At 36.5% G+C, this 18586-nt stretch overlaps 2 protein-coding genes across 3 annotated transcripts in view; both read left to right on the forward strand.

The window, feature by feature from the left end:
• The window catches only part of plxnb2a.1 (plexin b2a, tandem duplicate 1), a 164799-nt gene extending 162077 nt beyond the window's left edge, over window positions 1-2722 (forward strand). For both annotated transcript variants that reach the window (XM_056455782.1, XM_056455781.1), the window contains 2 exons: window positions 687-761; window positions 881-2722. In XM_056455782.1, coding sequence (XP_056311757.1) covers window positions 687-761; window positions 881-985 — 180 coding nt within the window. In that variant the 3' untranslated portion in view covers window positions 986-2722. The remainder of the gene's footprint in view (window positions 1-686; window positions 762-880) is intronic.
• Window positions 2723-6995: 4273 nt separating this feature from the next.
• On the forward strand, window positions 6996-18130 carry si:dkey-261e22.4 (overexpressed in colon carcinoma 1 protein homolog). Its single transcript, XM_056455082.1, has 5 exons — window positions 6996-7216; window positions 8788-8812; window positions 13921-14036; window positions 16150-16184; window positions 17502-18130. The coding sequence occupies exons 1-4, from the start codon at window positions 7177-7179 to the stop codon at window positions 16152-16154; spliced, it is 186 nt and encodes a 61-aa protein (XP_056311057.1). The 5' UTR covers window positions 6996-7176; the 3' UTR covers window positions 16155-16184; window positions 17502-18130.
• The last annotated feature ends 456 nt before the right edge of the window (window positions 18131-18586 follow it).

Here is an 18586-nt window from a genome sequence, read left to right on the forward strand (position 1 = left end):
TTTTATTCAATGGAATTTTATTTCACTTTGCGTTTGTTTAGCTTATTTGATTACAATTTATTTAATTTGACTTAATTGAATTTTGGTTACCTTTAATATTAATTTCATACATTTTTAGCTTTGATTTTGATGTTTTTTTTTCTTTCAATTTTGTTTATTTTTAATATTTGTTCTCATATTTTTTAACACTTGTAATGTTTATTTTCATTAAATTACTTAGTTTTATATTCATATTTTTTCTGTCATTTAATTTCATTTAGTTTTATCATTTTACATTTATAACGTTTGTATATATTGTTTGTTTAGACTTTAAAAATGGTTTTAATATTAACTTTGTAATTTATATATTGTCATTTTTATTTTTATTTTGCCATTTTAAAATGATTGAGATTTATTAATTGTAATTTTTCATTAATTTAGGTTTTACTTGTCTATTTGTTGTTGCCTGTTTAACTTATTTTAATATTATTTGATGTATTATTTTTATTTATTTCTCTTATTTAATTTTATATTAAGTCATTTTTAAATATTTTTTTACATTTATCATATTATATTGATGTATGTCTTTTATTGTTTATTTATATGGTCTTTTATAATTTTATATGTTGTAATTTTTTACTTTATTTTATCATTTCAAAATGCATGTTATCACAAACTACAGATGTTAACTGTCTGCATTTCTCCAGTCTCACACAGATAAGTTGAACACCCAGGCTGCACTGCACCAGCTCTACCAGTATGCCAGCAAGTACTATGATGGGGTAAGTATTACTACACATTACAGCATATGATTAAAACAACACTCGTTTCCCTACTCACTCAAATACTGCTCCAAATCTCTCTTAAAAACACCACAAACCTTCTATCCATTTCTTCTCAGATCATCTCATCGCTGGAGGAGGATCCTGCCGCCCAGAGCAAACAACTGACCCTCAGACTGCAACAAATCGCCGCCGCGCTGGAGAATAAAGTCACCGACCTTTAGTGCCACTAAATCCAAGACAAAGCTCAATTTACTGGGCTTAAAAAAACCAAGACGTTTTTCTTGAGGACTCTTAAGTATAATAGAGCCTCCGAGTGAAAGGAAAAGGAAGCAAACGAATCATTTTGGATTCAGAGGGACCAATATAAACTCTGAGCTGAGGAGAATAATAGTAGAAAAACACTCACAATGGTACTTCTCAGATCAGCACCTGCACAACGAAAAAAACCCAGCATTTATTTCGATTTTTTTTTTCGTCCCGCTAGGCTAATAATCAGATGTTCGGTATATTCTTCCTGTGTAGATGAATTTAAAATAGTATTATATGTAAATATATTTTTACACTCGAGGCTGCGAAACGGAACGGATTGATTGTTGTTTGTTTTTCCGCTTCGTTTTCCTGTTCAGTTTGTGGTATTACGATGTCGCATCCTGTGTGCTCGCCGATTCAGTTTGCGGTGCGTATGTTGTCACATCCTGTGTGCTCGCGGTTCGGTTTGTGGTTTTAACGATGTCACATCTTGCTCGCTATTCAGGTTGTGGTTTGTATGATGTCACATCCTGTGGGCTCGCGGTTCAGTTTGTGGTTTGTATCGGTGTTTGTGATGCTGACGTCCAAACCAGTGCTTATTTTGTCCCTCACAAGTATTTTAAGCATATTTTTTATCATACAGCAATGTCAGATTTAGCACAGAGGCCAAGCGACTGTAATCGATACACGCTCAGAACAAAGGCTTAAGGTACTTTTACATGCCTTTTGCTTTTGCGTCTTATCCTGCGGTTGCATTTTCTTTTGTATCATCTTTGATTTCGTATATATATGTGCACTTTGACACGTGCTTGCCTTATTTTATGACACAATTATGAGTTTGTATTTTAAATCGACACAATCGGATTCAATCAAGGATGCTTTTCTTAAAAAGAAATATGTTTTATTGTTTTGGGTTGAGAACTATCCTGTTAATGTGATGAAATGAGATGCGAACGATCACAGCGTTTGCCTTAATAGCAATAGTTTGGACTGAGAGCGACTCGTATGCCAATTAAATCATGACATTAGTTTTTATTTAGCTCATTATCGGTACTATTCTCTTTTTTTTAAAGATATTTTTTATTTAGAGCTCACCAAAGTTGAAATAAATCTTTTCGCAGCTGTCCGCAACCATCTAAAGCTTCTGTTGTTTTATATATATATAAATGTATATCAAATGATCTAGTTAAACGTGTAATTTAATTCATTGAAGTAAAGAAAATCTGAAAGATATAATGGTAAGGCAGCTTGATGGTAAGTCTGTCGTCTAACGTTTTTATTTGGTCGTTTATGAATGGTACGGTTTGCCCACCTGTTTGTTTGGACTCAAATGTGCCAAAAGGATTTTGTTTTTATTCCTGAACTTCATTAGTGTGAGTGACTAGTGTTGCCTTTTTGGTAGGCGGTGTCAAAGAGTCACACTGCGGCCAATCAGAGGCTGGCACCGCCCATTCTGAGCATGATGGACACAGCAGGAAACGCCTTTGAACTGTAAATATAAGCCCGACTGCCAAGATTTTCCTATTCTTTCTCTCTCTCTCGCTCCTCCTGCCAGTTCTCCTGTGTTGTCTAGCTATGAGCGTGTCAATAGCTTATTGTAAAGCTTCTTGTTTGCCTTCCTTTACCAGGTAGTGCCTTACAAAATATGAGTAATAATGATCAATTTTGTGGTGATTGTGTCTGCATTAAAATTTGCAATAGGGACTTTAGTTATGTTTCTGTTTCTGTTTGTGTGTGTGTGTGTGTGTGTGCTGAAATTCAAGCATCTTTATATTTTCGGTCAACAAAAATACCACTAAAGAAGTCGGTTTTAACTGTACATGTGAGCAATGAGTGGAAAAAGAGAATATTTTGAATTGTTTGTGTACTAGATCTGCTGATTGATGGGAAGTCTGCAATTATGGTAAAGAGAGGACTGCGTAGCCCCTTCTATTTCCATCAAACCCCCTCCACGCTGTTAACCATTTTGGCTTATTTTCGAGTAGACTTTAATTGTTGTTTTCTCTGAATGCTCCTGCCTGAAGGCCCAAGAGCTAAACTAGATGTATCTCGTTTAACTCCAACATAAAGACGAGCCCGTGACGCCATTTACTGCAGGACAACAAGCTAAGGACATCGAATTAGGATGTTGTTTGTTCACTTTCCTCTGAGGCTGTATTCAGGCACATTTCTCCTTGGGTTCTTGCCACTTAAATCCTTTTTTGGCCATTTTGTTTCACAAATATGAGGCTAATCCTCGTTTATTTACTTAAATTAGCATCAGACGTTTGTTAGCAGTTTTAGCACACTGCCCTCTGCTGCTCAAGTGATTTAATACACCTGTTATCAACTAAAAAAAGAACAGGAACAAGTATTGCTTGTGTTTCTTTGATATGCTTCTGTAATGGGTAAAGTTGAAAACATATCCACCTTTTTCCCCCCTGACTAAGAATAGCACAGACTAGCTTAGGGTCTAATTGAAGCTAGTCTGGTCTGATGACTGTATACCATTAACTGTTCTCAGGAAGTTCTAAATGTAAGTGGAGGCACATGCTGAAGGGAAGTAATAGTTGTGAAAAGGCCAAGTGTGTGACTCATTACCAGAGAGAGGGAGAAATAACAAAACAAGCTATATGCTATAAACGTATCCTCCTTAGAAGTGTGAAAGCAACTGAATTTGCATATGCAATGAATAATTTACACATTCTCAAGTTTTAAAGTGTACCTGTGTTTCTCCTGAATGTCTCGGGTTGGTTTTGTCTTGGCGTTTTATCAATAGAGTGTTCTGTCTTGCTCTTCTTTGTTCTGTTCCACACGACTCAGAGATCCATGTATAATTAGTCTATGTCCTCACCTGCCTGCTAAACTGACAGGGAAAAAAGCTGAGAGCATGGATACTGAGACATTTACTGTGGATGTGACGCCATATAAGCTACTATCCGTGTTTAATAGGTATACCTTGCTAGAACCAAACCCCATTATACCTTCAGAACTTACTTACTTTTCCGCATCATGGATTCAGCAAGGCACTGAAAAGCGTTCCTTAGAGTTTTTGGTCCATATAAAGAAGATGTCATTTAGACATTCATGATACAAATGTCCCATTCCAGCACATCCCAAAAGATGTTTTTGGATTGAGATTTGGAAATCTCAGAGTTGCTCATCTCAGCCATGGTATTGAGAAGGCAGATTATTCACTCTCGCAACCAACAATCCCTGCCGAACTGTCGATACTTGATCCTGTGACCTTCCGATCACAAGTTTAACTCTCCAACCGTTAGCTGCTCTAAGACAACAGAGGGCGTAAGAACGATGATTGTCCGTCGTGGAGGAGGTGCAGGTCCAACTAGGTCACCATACAAGCTTCAGACTAACTTAAAGGATCAATGCAGAACCACATCTTTCTCTGGACTCTTTGCTGGAATCAGTCTTGCAATCTTGAATCATCAGTGAACATGACAGCCATCTGCTCCATATACAGGCCGGATCCAAGATTATGTGAACCCCTGTAATCAGATCTGCTCAACTGACACCAAGTGTGCCCAAAAATAGCCAACACGTTATTACTTGTTGATAACAAAGTAGATAGATCTTGACCATCTTAAAGTGTAGCTGGCAGTGTGAGTGTTTAACAAGTCTTAAGTCTCATTGTGGAGATTTGCATGGACACTTTGGTGTTTATTTTTATGAATACCATTATTGAATAGTTGCAGAAGTGACCTCTCACAAGTACAAACCAGACTTCAGAGTATGCCAAAAGGCGATTGTGTGAAGGCTACATTGTGCCTAGCACATAAACCTGACGCATAAGTATAAATTGAAGGTAACCATGTGGAAAGCACAAGCCAGTTCCTCTCTAAATGTGCTTGCTCTTACCGCAAGTCTACCTTTGAAATATGAACTTCAGTGTGCTAAAGACAAAATATACACATGTCTTGTACTGCTTTCTTCAAGTGAGACTTTCTGGCATGAATCAAGTACCAAGTAATGGTACTGTGCTTCGTGCAAGGGAAAGACAAGCCTGATCAGGTTGACCCATACTGAAATGTACAGTACAGTGGATATAAGACATTTAATGAACTTTCTTCCCCATTCTGATGCTTGATATAAACACAACCCCAAGAGCATTGAGCCGCTTGCAAATATTTATTCAGACAGTCATTTGCAAGCAGATGTAGCAAACAAAGTAGTCACTAGTTATGTTTCCATCCAAAAATGCGAATTAACTTTGAGCAAAACTGTAATATTGTGTAAAAGATATGCGAATAAAGCAGCATTTCCATCCAACGAGTCAAAGCGGACAAAATCGCCAAAATATCAATAGTAAAAATGTAATTTGCTGCGATAGGAGAAGCTGCGTGAATCTTTTCTTCGTTTAATAAATGACTTTGATTTGAAGGCTTAAGACGCAGAGCACCGACGATCTTGATTCTGGAGGTCATTAATTAACATAATAATGAGCAAAACAACATTTCAGATGTTTTACAGTGTGCTCAGCCTGCTGGTTTGTCCATTCGCACACATTTTAATCATCACATGATATATTAAAACAAAATCACATGACCTTTTTTAATGTGCATACTTGAATTTGTTAGGTAAAAGTGTTTCCATCGTAGTTTATGCATCTTTTCTTATTGACTAAAAACATTATCCTACTCAGTTATGCGCATACATTTTAGTATGCGCATTTTCAAAATGTATGCGCATCATGGCGTTTCCGTCAACCATTTTTTTATGCGCATCTCCAAAATGTGCATAAAAATAGGTGGATGGAAATGTAGCTAATGAAACATTTGGTAGGGCACTATTTGAAGGCACTGACATTTGTAGTGCACACTCTCGAGTGCACTCATTCAATCCCACAATGCACCACAATGAAAGGTGTACAACCTAACAGCACTGTCGAAGGAATGCCCACAAGACAAGATGGCATGCACAGAGCAATCCTATGTATTGAAGCTTCTGAACAATCTATTACCTAATTGCTAATTTAAGTTTTGTATTCATCACTGAACTCACATTTTTTTCGTTACTGTAATATCTCCATTCAGTTTCTAAATATATTTACTTGTTTTCATTCACTCCAAGTGAACTGCCTCAAGGCTGATTTATACTTCTGCGTCAAGCGCATGTGTATGCTCCCGCGCAGCCTTCGCGCTAATGTGCAACTCTCAAAAAATGTAACTACACATCGCAATGATGCATAGCGCAAGCACTGTGATTGGTTGGGTTGGTAACTGTGACCAGTGTGGGCGGGGCAGAGAGCTGTGCAAACCTGATGGAGCGAGTGTTTGCAAGTGTCAAATCCTGTAAAGTCGCTCTAGATGAAAACAGCTTTTGTGTTTACCTTATGATTAAAGCTGTTGCACATCCGCTGGTTCCTGCTTCTGAATGAGCGAGTTTTAGCTACTTGTACATTTAAGGTAGTGTTCAGAAAAAACAAAACACTCGCGAAGAAACACGGCGCAGAGGAATATAAAAACAGACTGTAAGCTAATGTTTCGGAAGTGTTATTGCAAAGCAACATAAACACCACGCAAAACTTTAAATGCCGACTATGCGCAAGGCGGGCGCCTTGGGTCTCGCTGATCACTTGGCGCAGAAGTATAAACCAGCCTTAAATGGACTAATAGGAATAGTAAATGAGGTTATAGGGCCCATTATTGGATTAAGTGATTTCATGCCCCTCCCATTAACTAAAAGTTTGCTCAGTTCCCCGTTAAAGAGCCCCTGATCTAAAGGCAATGTGGATTTGTCCTCTGCATTTTTATTATTATAATTAGCATTGCCTTTTTAACAGTTACACACACACACACACACCTACACACACAATCTGTTACCTGGGCAACCCTAGCAGGGTGGAGGAATACCTATTACCACCTCCATCTCCCCCTCCCTTCTCTCTCTGTCTCTCTCTGCTCTCCCCCTCCTCTCTCTCTCTCTCTCTTTCCTCCAGTATAATTGTCCTGCCTCTCTCTGAGAGACTCAAGGGATGGTGCAGGAAGTATAGCAGCTCAGACACATTCAGGCTGCACTTCCGTCATCCTCACTCTCTCCTCATCCCTCCATCCCTCTCCTGACTAATTCCAGTATTCTAGTCCTCTTTACCCCCTGCCATCCCCCCTCAACCTCGTCCATCTCTTGCCTTCACATCCCTTTGGTTCACTTCAGCAAAGTTTCAACCATGGGCTGTGGAAATTCCACTGCTGCCAGCACAACCGCAGGTACGTCTGAAGCTTTCTTGCATTTATTTGTATGTCTCTAAGTCTGTGTGTTGTTGTTTTTTGACGCTAGTCCATTCAATTTAATGCAAAACTTATTGTTGTGAGGTTGACGTTATAAACGAATTTCTGTCAGAACTAAATCATTCACATCGAGCCACTTTAAATCGAGGCAATGCTAGATTTGTTGAATACACTGTGCCTGGAGCTCCATTCAGACTCAATGATATTCATGAATAGGGTTTGTTTACACCACTAGGAAGGGATTGCATGTGGTCTGTGAAGCTCTTACGAGACTGACGTGTCTCTCCTGGCTGGACGTGTGTTTGTGTGTGCGTGCGTGTGTGTGAACGTTCTGTCCTCAGTCATTTTTGTCAAATCAGGAGAGTTAGACGACAATCTGAACAGAGCGGTTTGGCACTGTATGAGTCATTTCACATGGGTTTACACACACACACACACGCACGCACGCACACACATAAACGAGCTGTGGCAGGAATGGGCATGAATCAATATGAACCCTTTTGTGAGGGTCTTGAAACACTGTCATTTTGAATATCATTGTGTAAGCCTCGTGGGGACATGAAAAGATGTTATTTGCATTGTTAATCAGCCTTGTGTCTGCAGGAATTCCATGAATGGGTGATGTATAAATATAGTCATGTTGATTGTTGTTTTATACAGCTGTTGTTCAGATAGATAGATAGATAGATAGATAGATAGATAGATAGATAGATAGATAGATAGATAGATAGATAGATAGATAGATAGATAGATAGATAGATAGATAGATAGATAGATAGATAGAGAGAGAACGCTATGATTGAGAACAGATATATTCTGCTATTATAAATTGTTCTTGTCTACCATCACATATGCTATTAATAGATGCCTAACCACCTGTCAGTTAACTTTAAGAACTCTACTTGCGTGCACACACACACACATACATTAGTGTTCGCTTGATGACTCATAGTTTGATTGACCAGGCGTTGGACAAAGCTTTGCCATACCAAATGACAAATCTGCCTGACAACACCTTTCTTGTTGCTTTATTACAGTGTAATAACATAATAATGAGAAGGTAATTACTTAATATTAATGCGTTAAGTGGCTTAATCTTATTTATGAGAGGAGTAAAAAATATGATTTAGTCTATTATCCAGCTATGTGCATACATAACTCTATTGTAATTTAGATATTTTCCCCAGAAATACGCTTTTTAGAGTGCTTTCGTATTTGTTGGGATTAAAAATTAAGTTTTTTCACCAAGTATTAGTTTCTTGGCCCTTTTGAAGTATTAAACAAATATTGGTGTTTTCTTTTTCAAAAAATAAACATAAGCTCGTCTCAAAACACCTCCTTTTTATTATTTAATGGCAAAAAAGTCTCTAGATCATAACAGTATTTAAAATTTAGATGAAGTTTTATTGGTAATTTACAATATAAACCTAATTACGTACTACTCATACGCACAAACCATAAATAGCAAATTCCCATTCTTTTCCTATAACTGTAAATTTAATCAAGCAACATGTGGCATGACTAATTGGTTTGTTTGTTTGTTTCCACAGGTCCAGCTGAGTCAGCCAAAGATGTGTGAGTATCACCAGCACAACAACAATATATCATGACAACTCCTGTTGTCTTCACAAGGACACCATAATTATTCAAACAGAAGGTTTGACTGCATTACGGATCCATATCACTTCACAGAATAATTTCAGCTATTTCTGAGATCCTCACAACATCAAAACAACTAAAATACACAAAGGCATTGGCTAACAAACACAGACTTTTCAATGCTTTTATCAAGAAATATTCCACTGAATTACTGAAAGCATTTATTTTGTTCCCTTCTCACTCTCCCATACAAATGCGCACACAGTCAGGTGCATAAATATTGGCACAAATAATGCTCATTGTAATTAGGATAATGAGGGAATAACACACAAATGGCCATGGAACAGCTTGGAGAAGTCAATTGTCCCATTACTTTTGGTCCCTTAACAAGTGGGAGGCACGTATGCAAACTGTTGTAATTCCTACATCGTTCACCTGATTTGGATGTAAATACCTCCGAATGAAAGCTGGCAGTCTGCAGTTCAAGCACATAGTGTTCGTTGTTTGTTGTGTTGATGTCCCAATATTTATGGGCCTGACTGTAGATACAGCAGACAAAGAAGTCTATTTTTAACACCACACTTAAAATTCGCTGTGTGTTCGAGTACTATACACGTTTTATTTACTTGACCTGACTGATGCTCCTAAATTTAGATCTCAAGAGTTTCAGATTTTCTTAAAAAGTGCTGAAAGTTTAAAAATGACAAATATATAATGCTTGCTATACAAGAATTGTTGTTTTTTTATTTGTGTTTGTCTCATTGAGACAGACTTCATTAGCACTGTAGAAAAAAATGATAAAAATAAATGAAAGCGGCATCTTTATAAGCCAAAAATATGAATGAATGAAACTAAAAGAGGGAATTGTGTGCATGCAAACACTGCAGAACCTTATATTTGCTCTTCTTTTATTAAGTGGTACTTGTTAAATAAAATGCTAAGGATGTTATTATCAATATCAGCTACTATAAATAATTCAGCTACCAGTTTTCATTCAGAAATGTTATTCCACAAGACATGTAATTGATTTTATGGTTCCTGCATAACAACTCTGGCAATACAATCTTATACAGACACAAACTTAACCAAAAATAAGTGTTATGTCAGCTCTGCTTCACAACTTTAATCATAATTTCTTTCTCCTATTTTGTGTTTGAAAATCTAAATGATATTTCTCAGTTACATCGCTGCTCTTGAAACACTTAAACTTACTATTTTGTCACTACTTGGGGAAAAAAAAACATTATTATTTATATATTGTCTACAGATCTAAAATGTTTTAACATCAAGGCCATAGAAGAACCATTTTTGGTTTCCTAAAGAACCTTTCAGGAGTTCTTAAAAGATTTTTTTTGTCAAGAACATTTGGTCACACTTTATTTTGATGGTCTGTTTGTTGAAATTAAGTTACATTGCAAACTACATGGCAACTAATTCTCGTTAGATTATAAGTAGACTGTAAGTAGTTAGTTAAATGTCTGTAAAAGGAGCAGTGTCAACAGATACTAATCTACTACTACTCTTCTGATACTCAAATGGACCATTAAAATAAAGTGTTACCGAACATCTCAACAAAAAATAACTCTATAAAGTGACTTGTGAAATTTAAATGTTCTGCAAGATTATGAGGATGCAGTGTGTAAACCTTCAACTCATCATTATACGTTGCACAATAGAGTAGCTTGGCCCTCTCTGTTGGATAGAAGAAAAGCATGTTGGTATCTGATTGTTCACAAGGCCATCTCTTGGGATGCTGCCTTCATATCTCTGCTGTATATACAACAGAAAACTTTGAAGAACTATTTCCTCTATTCTCAGAATTTCTATAACCTCTCTGTTCCTTTTGTTCAAACTGAATTGGGTGAGAAGGCTTTTATGTATACAGCTCAGTCTGCCTGGAATCTTCTTCAATCTAAATTCAAATTACAAAACAAATTGATACCGTTGAACCATTTTAAAAGCATTCAGCAAATGAAAGGTGATTCTTTGATTTGTTTTAAGTGTTCTCAATCTGTAAGTAAACCCAGAACCCCAGGATGCTCATGTGTATGAGATTATCTTATTATTAATCTTAGAGAGTCTTTTCAGTTTAAATAAAAGTCCAATAAAAATTAATCAACAAGCAAGGCTCGAGTTGAGGTTCTACACAGTTTTATGGACAAATTCTGAAAAGTGTCTTAATTAAATCATCTAGACCAGGGATGCCCATACTCGGTCCTGGAGGGTCGATGTCCTGCAGATTTTAGTTCCAACTTGCTTCAACACACCTGCACGGATGTTTCTAGGAAGCCTAGTAGAGCTTGATTAGCTAGCCCAGGGTTTTCTGATTGGGGTTGGAACTAAACTTTGCAGAACACTAGCAGTTCAAGATCAAGTTTGGGCACCTCTGATCTAGACCATATATTCAGTTATGTAATTGCAGTATGTAAGTGGGGCAATTAGCTTCAGGCTGAAATATGGCACACACTAGTACAGCTATCTTTATGGGGACCGAAAATGTCCACACAAAGTCCAAACTGACTGGTATTGCTATACATAAGTGGACCATTCTTCCCCATAATGTAAAGGGAAAAGTACACACACACATGCACACTTGTACAGCTATCTTTATGGGAACCAAAAAATGTCCCCACAAGCTCACACTTTACTGATATTCCTTTACATGTGTAGACATTTGGTCCTTTCAACATAAGGAATACAAAGTACACACACATGCACACTTGCCACAGCCATACCACCCTGCAGCTAAAAACTGGTTACTCACGGAAGCTAAACGGGGCTGAGCCTGGTCAGTACCTGGATGGGAGACCACATGGGAAAACTAGGTTGCTGTTGGATGTGGTGTTAGTGAGGCTAGCAGGGGGTGCCCAACTTGTGGTCTGTGGGAGTCCTAATGCCCCAGTACAGTGAAGGGGACACACTGACTCTCTGTGGTCATTAAAAATCCCATGGCACTTCTAGTAAAGAGTAGAGGGGGTAACCACGGTGTTTTGACCAAATTCCCTCCATTGGCCCCTCCCCATCCACTGAATTGGCTCTATCACTGTCTCTCCACTCCCCCTCTAGCTGGTGTGTGGTGAGCACACTGGTGGAGTTGTCCTGTGGCTGCCGTCACATCATCCAAGTGGATGCTGCACACTGGTAGTGGTGGTGTGGGGAGACCCCCACAATAAATAGACCATACACAATAAATGTACTTTATAAATACACATTACTTACTTACTTTTACAGCTATCTTTATGGGGACCCAATGGCCCCCAAAAGGTCAAACTTTACTGGTATTGCTATACATGAGTTGACGCTTGGTCCCTACAACATAACGAATACAAAGTATGTACACACACACATGCACACTTGTACAGCTATTTTTATGGAGACCAAAAAATGTCCCACAAGGTCAAACTTTACTGATATTCCTATACATGAGTAGTTATTTGGTTCCCACAACATAAGGAATACAAAGAACGTGCACACACATGCACACTTGTACTGCTATCTTTATAGGGAACAAAAATGTCACCAAAAGGTCAAACTTTACTAAGTTTTCTATACATGAGTGGACATTTGGTCCCCACATTGTAAGGAATACAAGATACGCACACTCACACACAATTGAACAACTATTCCTTACATATATTACAGAAGTATTCATAAAATAGCTATAATCGCTTTGTTATTGTGCTTAAACTACCCTAGTCATTTATTTAGTGTATTTTCTTCATCTTTTTTTCCCTCGTCATTTGTTCAAAGACTTTGACTTCAGAGGGGGAGAATAAGATAAACAGGAGGGAAGCCTCACAGTGTCCTTCAGTTTTTAGAACCGCTTGTCAATCAGTTTCCCTTCTGAGAAAAAAATCTAGCCGGCTTTGAACGCTGCCTGTCATTTTCCTAAACAGTTCTGGGAAATTCATCTCCCACATATGAACAACAAGCACCCACACAGCAGGAGAGTCTCACGCTTGGATATCAAGGTCTCGACTGCCGCTACAAACACACATTCAGTACACATTCATCATCTCTGTAAACATAACATAGTTTATACATGGCCACACGTCTCTTTTAAAAGCAATATTTTGTTTCCAAGGATGATGATCTGTACTGTAAAAAAATAATCTGTTAATTAACAGTTTCCGTATTTAAGTGTTTTCCGTTTATTTACGGTTGTGAATTGCATTATGGGATGTCAATCTGTGCTCTGTCGACTTTTGATGTTGAAAATTCAACTCTACAGTTTAACAAAGTGACTTTTATTAATGTTTTAGTAGTTTGAAATATTAAAATAAATGTATATAGAGCAATAAGACTGTAAAATAACTGAATAATGTACTGGCAGCTTATTACAAGGTTTTTGTAGCGTAATATACAACACCAACCTGGACAATATATGACTTTAAACTATTAAAAATGACAATAAATGTCACCTTTTTCAACTTTTCCTGCTTAAAAGTTTCCTGCCCTATAATGCAATTCAAAAGCATAGGAAAAAATAAAAACATGACTCACAAAATACAGAAAACTGCTAATTTACAGATGTTTTTCACAGTGTAGTAGCAAACTGATGCCATTTTAAGCCAAATGTAGGTAGGTTTTGTAGGTTTTAAATATCATTTTAAAAGGTCCATATTTAACCCTCAATTACCTCAATTTTCTTTTTAAAATGTATTTTTTTAGAGTAAAATAATGCCTCAAAACCGTAATTTCACGCATGATCTTGCAGGGCTACAATGAATTGTGTGCGATACCCAAAACAATTTGTTCAGTCAAATGAAGCGACTAAAAGTAACACAAAAGGCCTATTTGATTTGATTGGATTTGATTTATATAACAGAATAATCATTGAACACAATTATTAAAACACAAATCCATCTCATCATAACCAACAAAACATACGCATATCTTTATAAACCACTAAATAACAAATAATTTGAATCAGTACAAAATGGAGCGTGATGAAACACAAGCTTCTGATTTTTTTCACTGTTTTTAACAGTTTTGAAGTGATTTATTTATTTATTTATTTTTCCACCTCTTGAATTAGCCCGTCGAATCATTTCTTGGTTCTCTCTGTGGTTCTGGGTTCACAGGCAAGACGATTCCTCCATGGACGAGGAAAAGAGGAGAAACTATGGCGGAGTGTACGTGGGTATCCCTGCAGACCTCAGTAATGAGACTTCCGGACAAACAGCCTCCACACATAAAGGTGACACACAGAACCAACTGTAACGGAACTAGCACAATGTCAGCCATATTGTTAGATTTGGCTATTCTATACAGTGATCTATTTGATGTTGACTGCTTTGGTTATTTGTAAAGAAGCAAAATGATTTGGGATGCAAGAAAATACTCTTTTAGTCACACTTTAGTTGAGAGTATGATTCTCAATATTAATAAAACAATAACTATGATTTTTGGCTCAAAAATGCTAATTTGCTGCTTATGAATAGTTATTAAGGCATTAGTTGGGTATAGAGTTTAAGTACAGTAGGTTTAGGGTTGTAGAATAAATAAGATTATAAAGAATATGAACTTTATTAGTACATATAAGTCACTTATAGTTACCAGTGCTCACTAAGTAATAGTGATAATTGGAATTACTTCAACTAAAGTTTTAAAGTGTAAGGGTACAGGTGATTTGGGTAGGCTAAGTTGTCCGTAGTGTATGGGTGCGAAGGAGTGTGTATGGATGTTACCCAGAGATGGGTTGCGGCTGGAAGGGCATCCGCTGCGTAAAACATGTGCTGGATAAGTTGGCGGTTCATTCCGCTGTGTGACCCCGGATTAATAAAGGGACTAAGCCAAAATGAATATGAATGAATGAAATGTTACTATTGTTTTTAGGCAATGCTTTTTTGTGTAAAGTCTCCATTGTGGGATTTTCAGCACGAGTCAAATGCACAACTTTGATAACCATTGTTTATTTACACTCTTGTTTCTGAAAGGTGGTCACTAGCTCCACCTTCATGATGACATCATGTGAGACATTACTGAATGATGATTGGTTGGGAAGCAACATGTAGTCTGAGATGAGATCATTTGAGCTAGAATCTGGCACAGTGGCTATCAAAATTTAATAAAAATGTTGTGTAGTCTCAACCCATATCAGTTATACTGGTTTCTACTGTATTCAATTGTAAGTAGTGGTAGTATTAGCTGCTGTATTGTTCATAATAGATGAAGCAAATAGTAAAATTACAAATAGTGACCATGTTAAAATGAACAAAAAACACAATTTGTTTTTACTTTTTTAAGTTTAACAAATATTTAGGGTATAATGTTCAGAATTTTTCACCTTCAGATAAAAGTCTCTTATTCATACTGCTGTGATTTGACAGTACAGATGTATGTACACTACATGTACACTATGTCATTAAAATATGAACATTAATTTTACCCCAGTATTTTCAGTGGAGTTTCTGCGCTAGCCTGCTGATCCTGACCGCGCGTGCATTTTATTACATTACAACTTCGATGCTGTAAAAGAAGCTGTATAAAATTGAAAAAAAAAGTCACATAAACCTTTCACCGGAAGTTTACCGGTATGGGAAGAAACACTAGCTGTGCAAATACCCCATATTACTTCATAAATAGTTTACCAGCATTTTTTGACACCTAATGTACTCTGTATATACAAAAAACATGTTCTGGTCTAAGTCTGTTAATCTGATGCTGTTCTAAATGTGGTATTTACATAGCCTGAACTTAAAAATAAATGCAGGAAATGAGATAAAAAATAAGATGTATACAGGTGTAAGGGAGAAGGAAGTGTTAGTGTGAATGCGGTGAGAATGAAGTTTGTTCAGTGCTACATCGATCACCTCTTCCTGAAACTCATTACTCGCACAATGAAACCAATTTCCTCAATTCTCTCTGGTCTCATGTCAAGAACTAACAGAGACACGGAGACTTCTAAAAATAAAATCTGAAATTAAAGCAATGCATTATGTTTAGGACTGTAGTGTGAGCGAGGACGCTTTGTGTGTGAGTCTGCATGTGTGTGTTCCTGGATCTCTGGGATGTGATAATTGGAGGAGCATCCAGGGAAAGAGGAAACTGCTGAGTGCTAAAATGATTGCTAACGAAGCTCAGTGTTTGTGTGTGAAGGATATTGTTAGCTAACAAATCTTTGTACACTTGAAATAAAGCTGAAATAAAATAAATACCAGGTGAGAAGCCAAGAAATAAAATAAATCCTACTTAAATCTACAGTGTATCAAGAAATGCAAAAAGATGAAAATTGTAATGTGAAGTAAATCTGCTACAGTATTCTGGATTATAGTTTATCATCTGACTTAACCATGTTTTTTTCTTAGCAGAATAATGATATTCAGAGCTGGATGCACATATGAAGGTAAGTCAGTGTTTGCTTTTTACACTATTGATAACACAAGATCTGTTTGTTTTTGCACCGTGTTTAGACATTTAAAATGTATTTTTAGCCCTAAATTAAGAATGAAAGGAATTTAAGAGGATTTATGCAATGCTGCTTGGAGTTTGTTTCATCGTTTGAATCAGACTTTGTTGAAAATGCTCTGTGAAATAAAATGAGGTGAAAACTTAACATAAAGAACAGAACATAAAGAAATAAGGACCTTTTTGAGGACCTAAAGAAATCCCCTTTATATGACATTTGTTCATATACTGTAAGTAGTTGATTGAATCTATTAAAATTAGTGCTGTCAAACGATTTAATCCATCCAAGATAAAAGTTTGTATATACAGTTGAAGTCAAAATTATTAGCCCCCCTGAATTTCTAAACATAATAGTTTTAATAACTGATTTATTTAATCTTTGCCATGATGACAGTACATAATATTTGACTAGATATTTTTCAAGACACTTCTACACAGCTTAAAGTGACATTTAAATGCTTAACTAGGTTAACTAGGCAGGTTAGGGTAATTAGGCAAGTTATTATATAACGATGGTTTGTTCTGTAGACTATCAAAAAATAAAAAAAATAGCTTAAAGGGGCTGATAATTTTGACCTTAAAATGTTTTTTTAAAAATTAAAAACTGCTTTTAATCTAGCTGAAATAAACTTTCTCCAGAAGAAAAAATATTATCAGACATACTGTGAAAATTTCCTTGCTCTGTTAAACATCATTTGGGAAATATTTAAAAAAGAAAAATAAATTCAAAGAGGGGCTAATAATTCTGACTTCAACTGTACATGCGTGCTGTTGCATATTTATGTATATATGTATAAATAAACACACATACTGTACATAAAATGCTAAAGAAATATATTTACATATATATTTCGATTTATATATCATTTGTATTTTATTTATATAAACAAATCTTTTATACAATATAGTCATGCAGATGTGTATATCCACAAAAATAAACTGTAACGTCAAATTTTGTAAATATAAACTTTTATTTTGGATGTGATTAATCTCGATTGTATGCATCAAGTTCATTACAAAACATGTATACATATTTAACCACATAATTCAGCAGTGCTTCATTAGAGTGGGCAGAGCTCACTTTGTTCAATAGGACTCTCTGATTGGTGAAATTTTCAGCATGAATTCTCTGAACTATTAAACAAACAAAAAAATCAGTTTGGAGCAAATAAATGTATTGTTTACATATAAGCCGAACGTTTTTAAACTGATTTTGTATTAGCTTGTAAATTAACTGATCTTATTTAACTTACAGGGCTGTCCGGAGGGAAATCTTGGCTGAAAAGTGCTGCGTGATAATCTCGAAAGGACGCAATTTTCATCATTGCTGATTGGCTCGTTGGGACATAACCGAATCCTCTGAGAGCCAATCATGCAAGTGAACTCCCTGGAAACTGAAACTGCAATTAGTTCTGCTGACGAGGTCAGAGGTCACAGATGACATTGAGTTTATTAGCAGCAACACGACGAATTTCAGGGCACCGGCACTTTGTTTCTCAGGACAACAAACACACAAACGTTATCGACAATCACAGAGCAATGAAGATACTGGAAGTGAACTCTGAGCTCGAACCTTTCACATCACATGTTTATTAATGGGATTCAGAAGAGTCATTACACACTCGTGAGTCTGGGTTTTTGTTCTTTTACCCTTTTAACATTATTCAAAACACCTCAGAAGCACTTGACAGGAAAGCTTGTGTATAAATGAGTTTGCAACATGACTACAGAGGTACATGAAGTGCCTTTAACACACTCTCAAAAAGAGTTTTTTCACAGTGATGCCATAGAACAGTGTGTCAAACTCCTGGAGGGCCGCAGCCCTGCACCGTTTAGTTCCAACCCTGCTTCAACACACTTACCTATAGGTTTCAAACACTCCTAAAGGACTCAATTAATTTGATCAAGTGTTTAATTAGAATTAGAACTAAACTGTGCAGAGCTGCGGCCCTCCAGGAACGGAATTTGACACCTGTGCCATAGAAGAACCATTTTTGGTTCCCCAAAGTACACTTTAAAAAAATATCCATAAATTGAGTTTGGATGTTGTTATCCAGTAAGTTTTTTCAATTGTTTATGCTTTTGAATTGCATTATGGGAACTTGATTTTTCCTCCAATAACTTTTGATGATCAAAATTGGAAAATATGCCTTTTATTGATATTTTAATAGTTTAAAGTGACATTGTTTGGGTCGGTGTTGTAAATAACGCTATACAAACCTGGTTATAAGCTGCTTTTAGTTCTTTTTCGGTTATTTTACGGACATAATTCTAGGGCTGGGCGATTAATTTAAATGTAATCTAAATCGACATTCAGAACCTATAATCGATCAAAACCAT

Source organism: Danio aesculapii, chromosome 4 (genome assembly GCF_903798145.1).
Source record: "Danio aesculapii chromosome 4, fDanAes4.1, whole genome shotgun sequence".
Classification (NCBI taxonomy): Eukaryota; Metazoa; Chordata; class Actinopteri; order Cypriniformes; family Danionidae; genus Danio; species Danio aesculapii.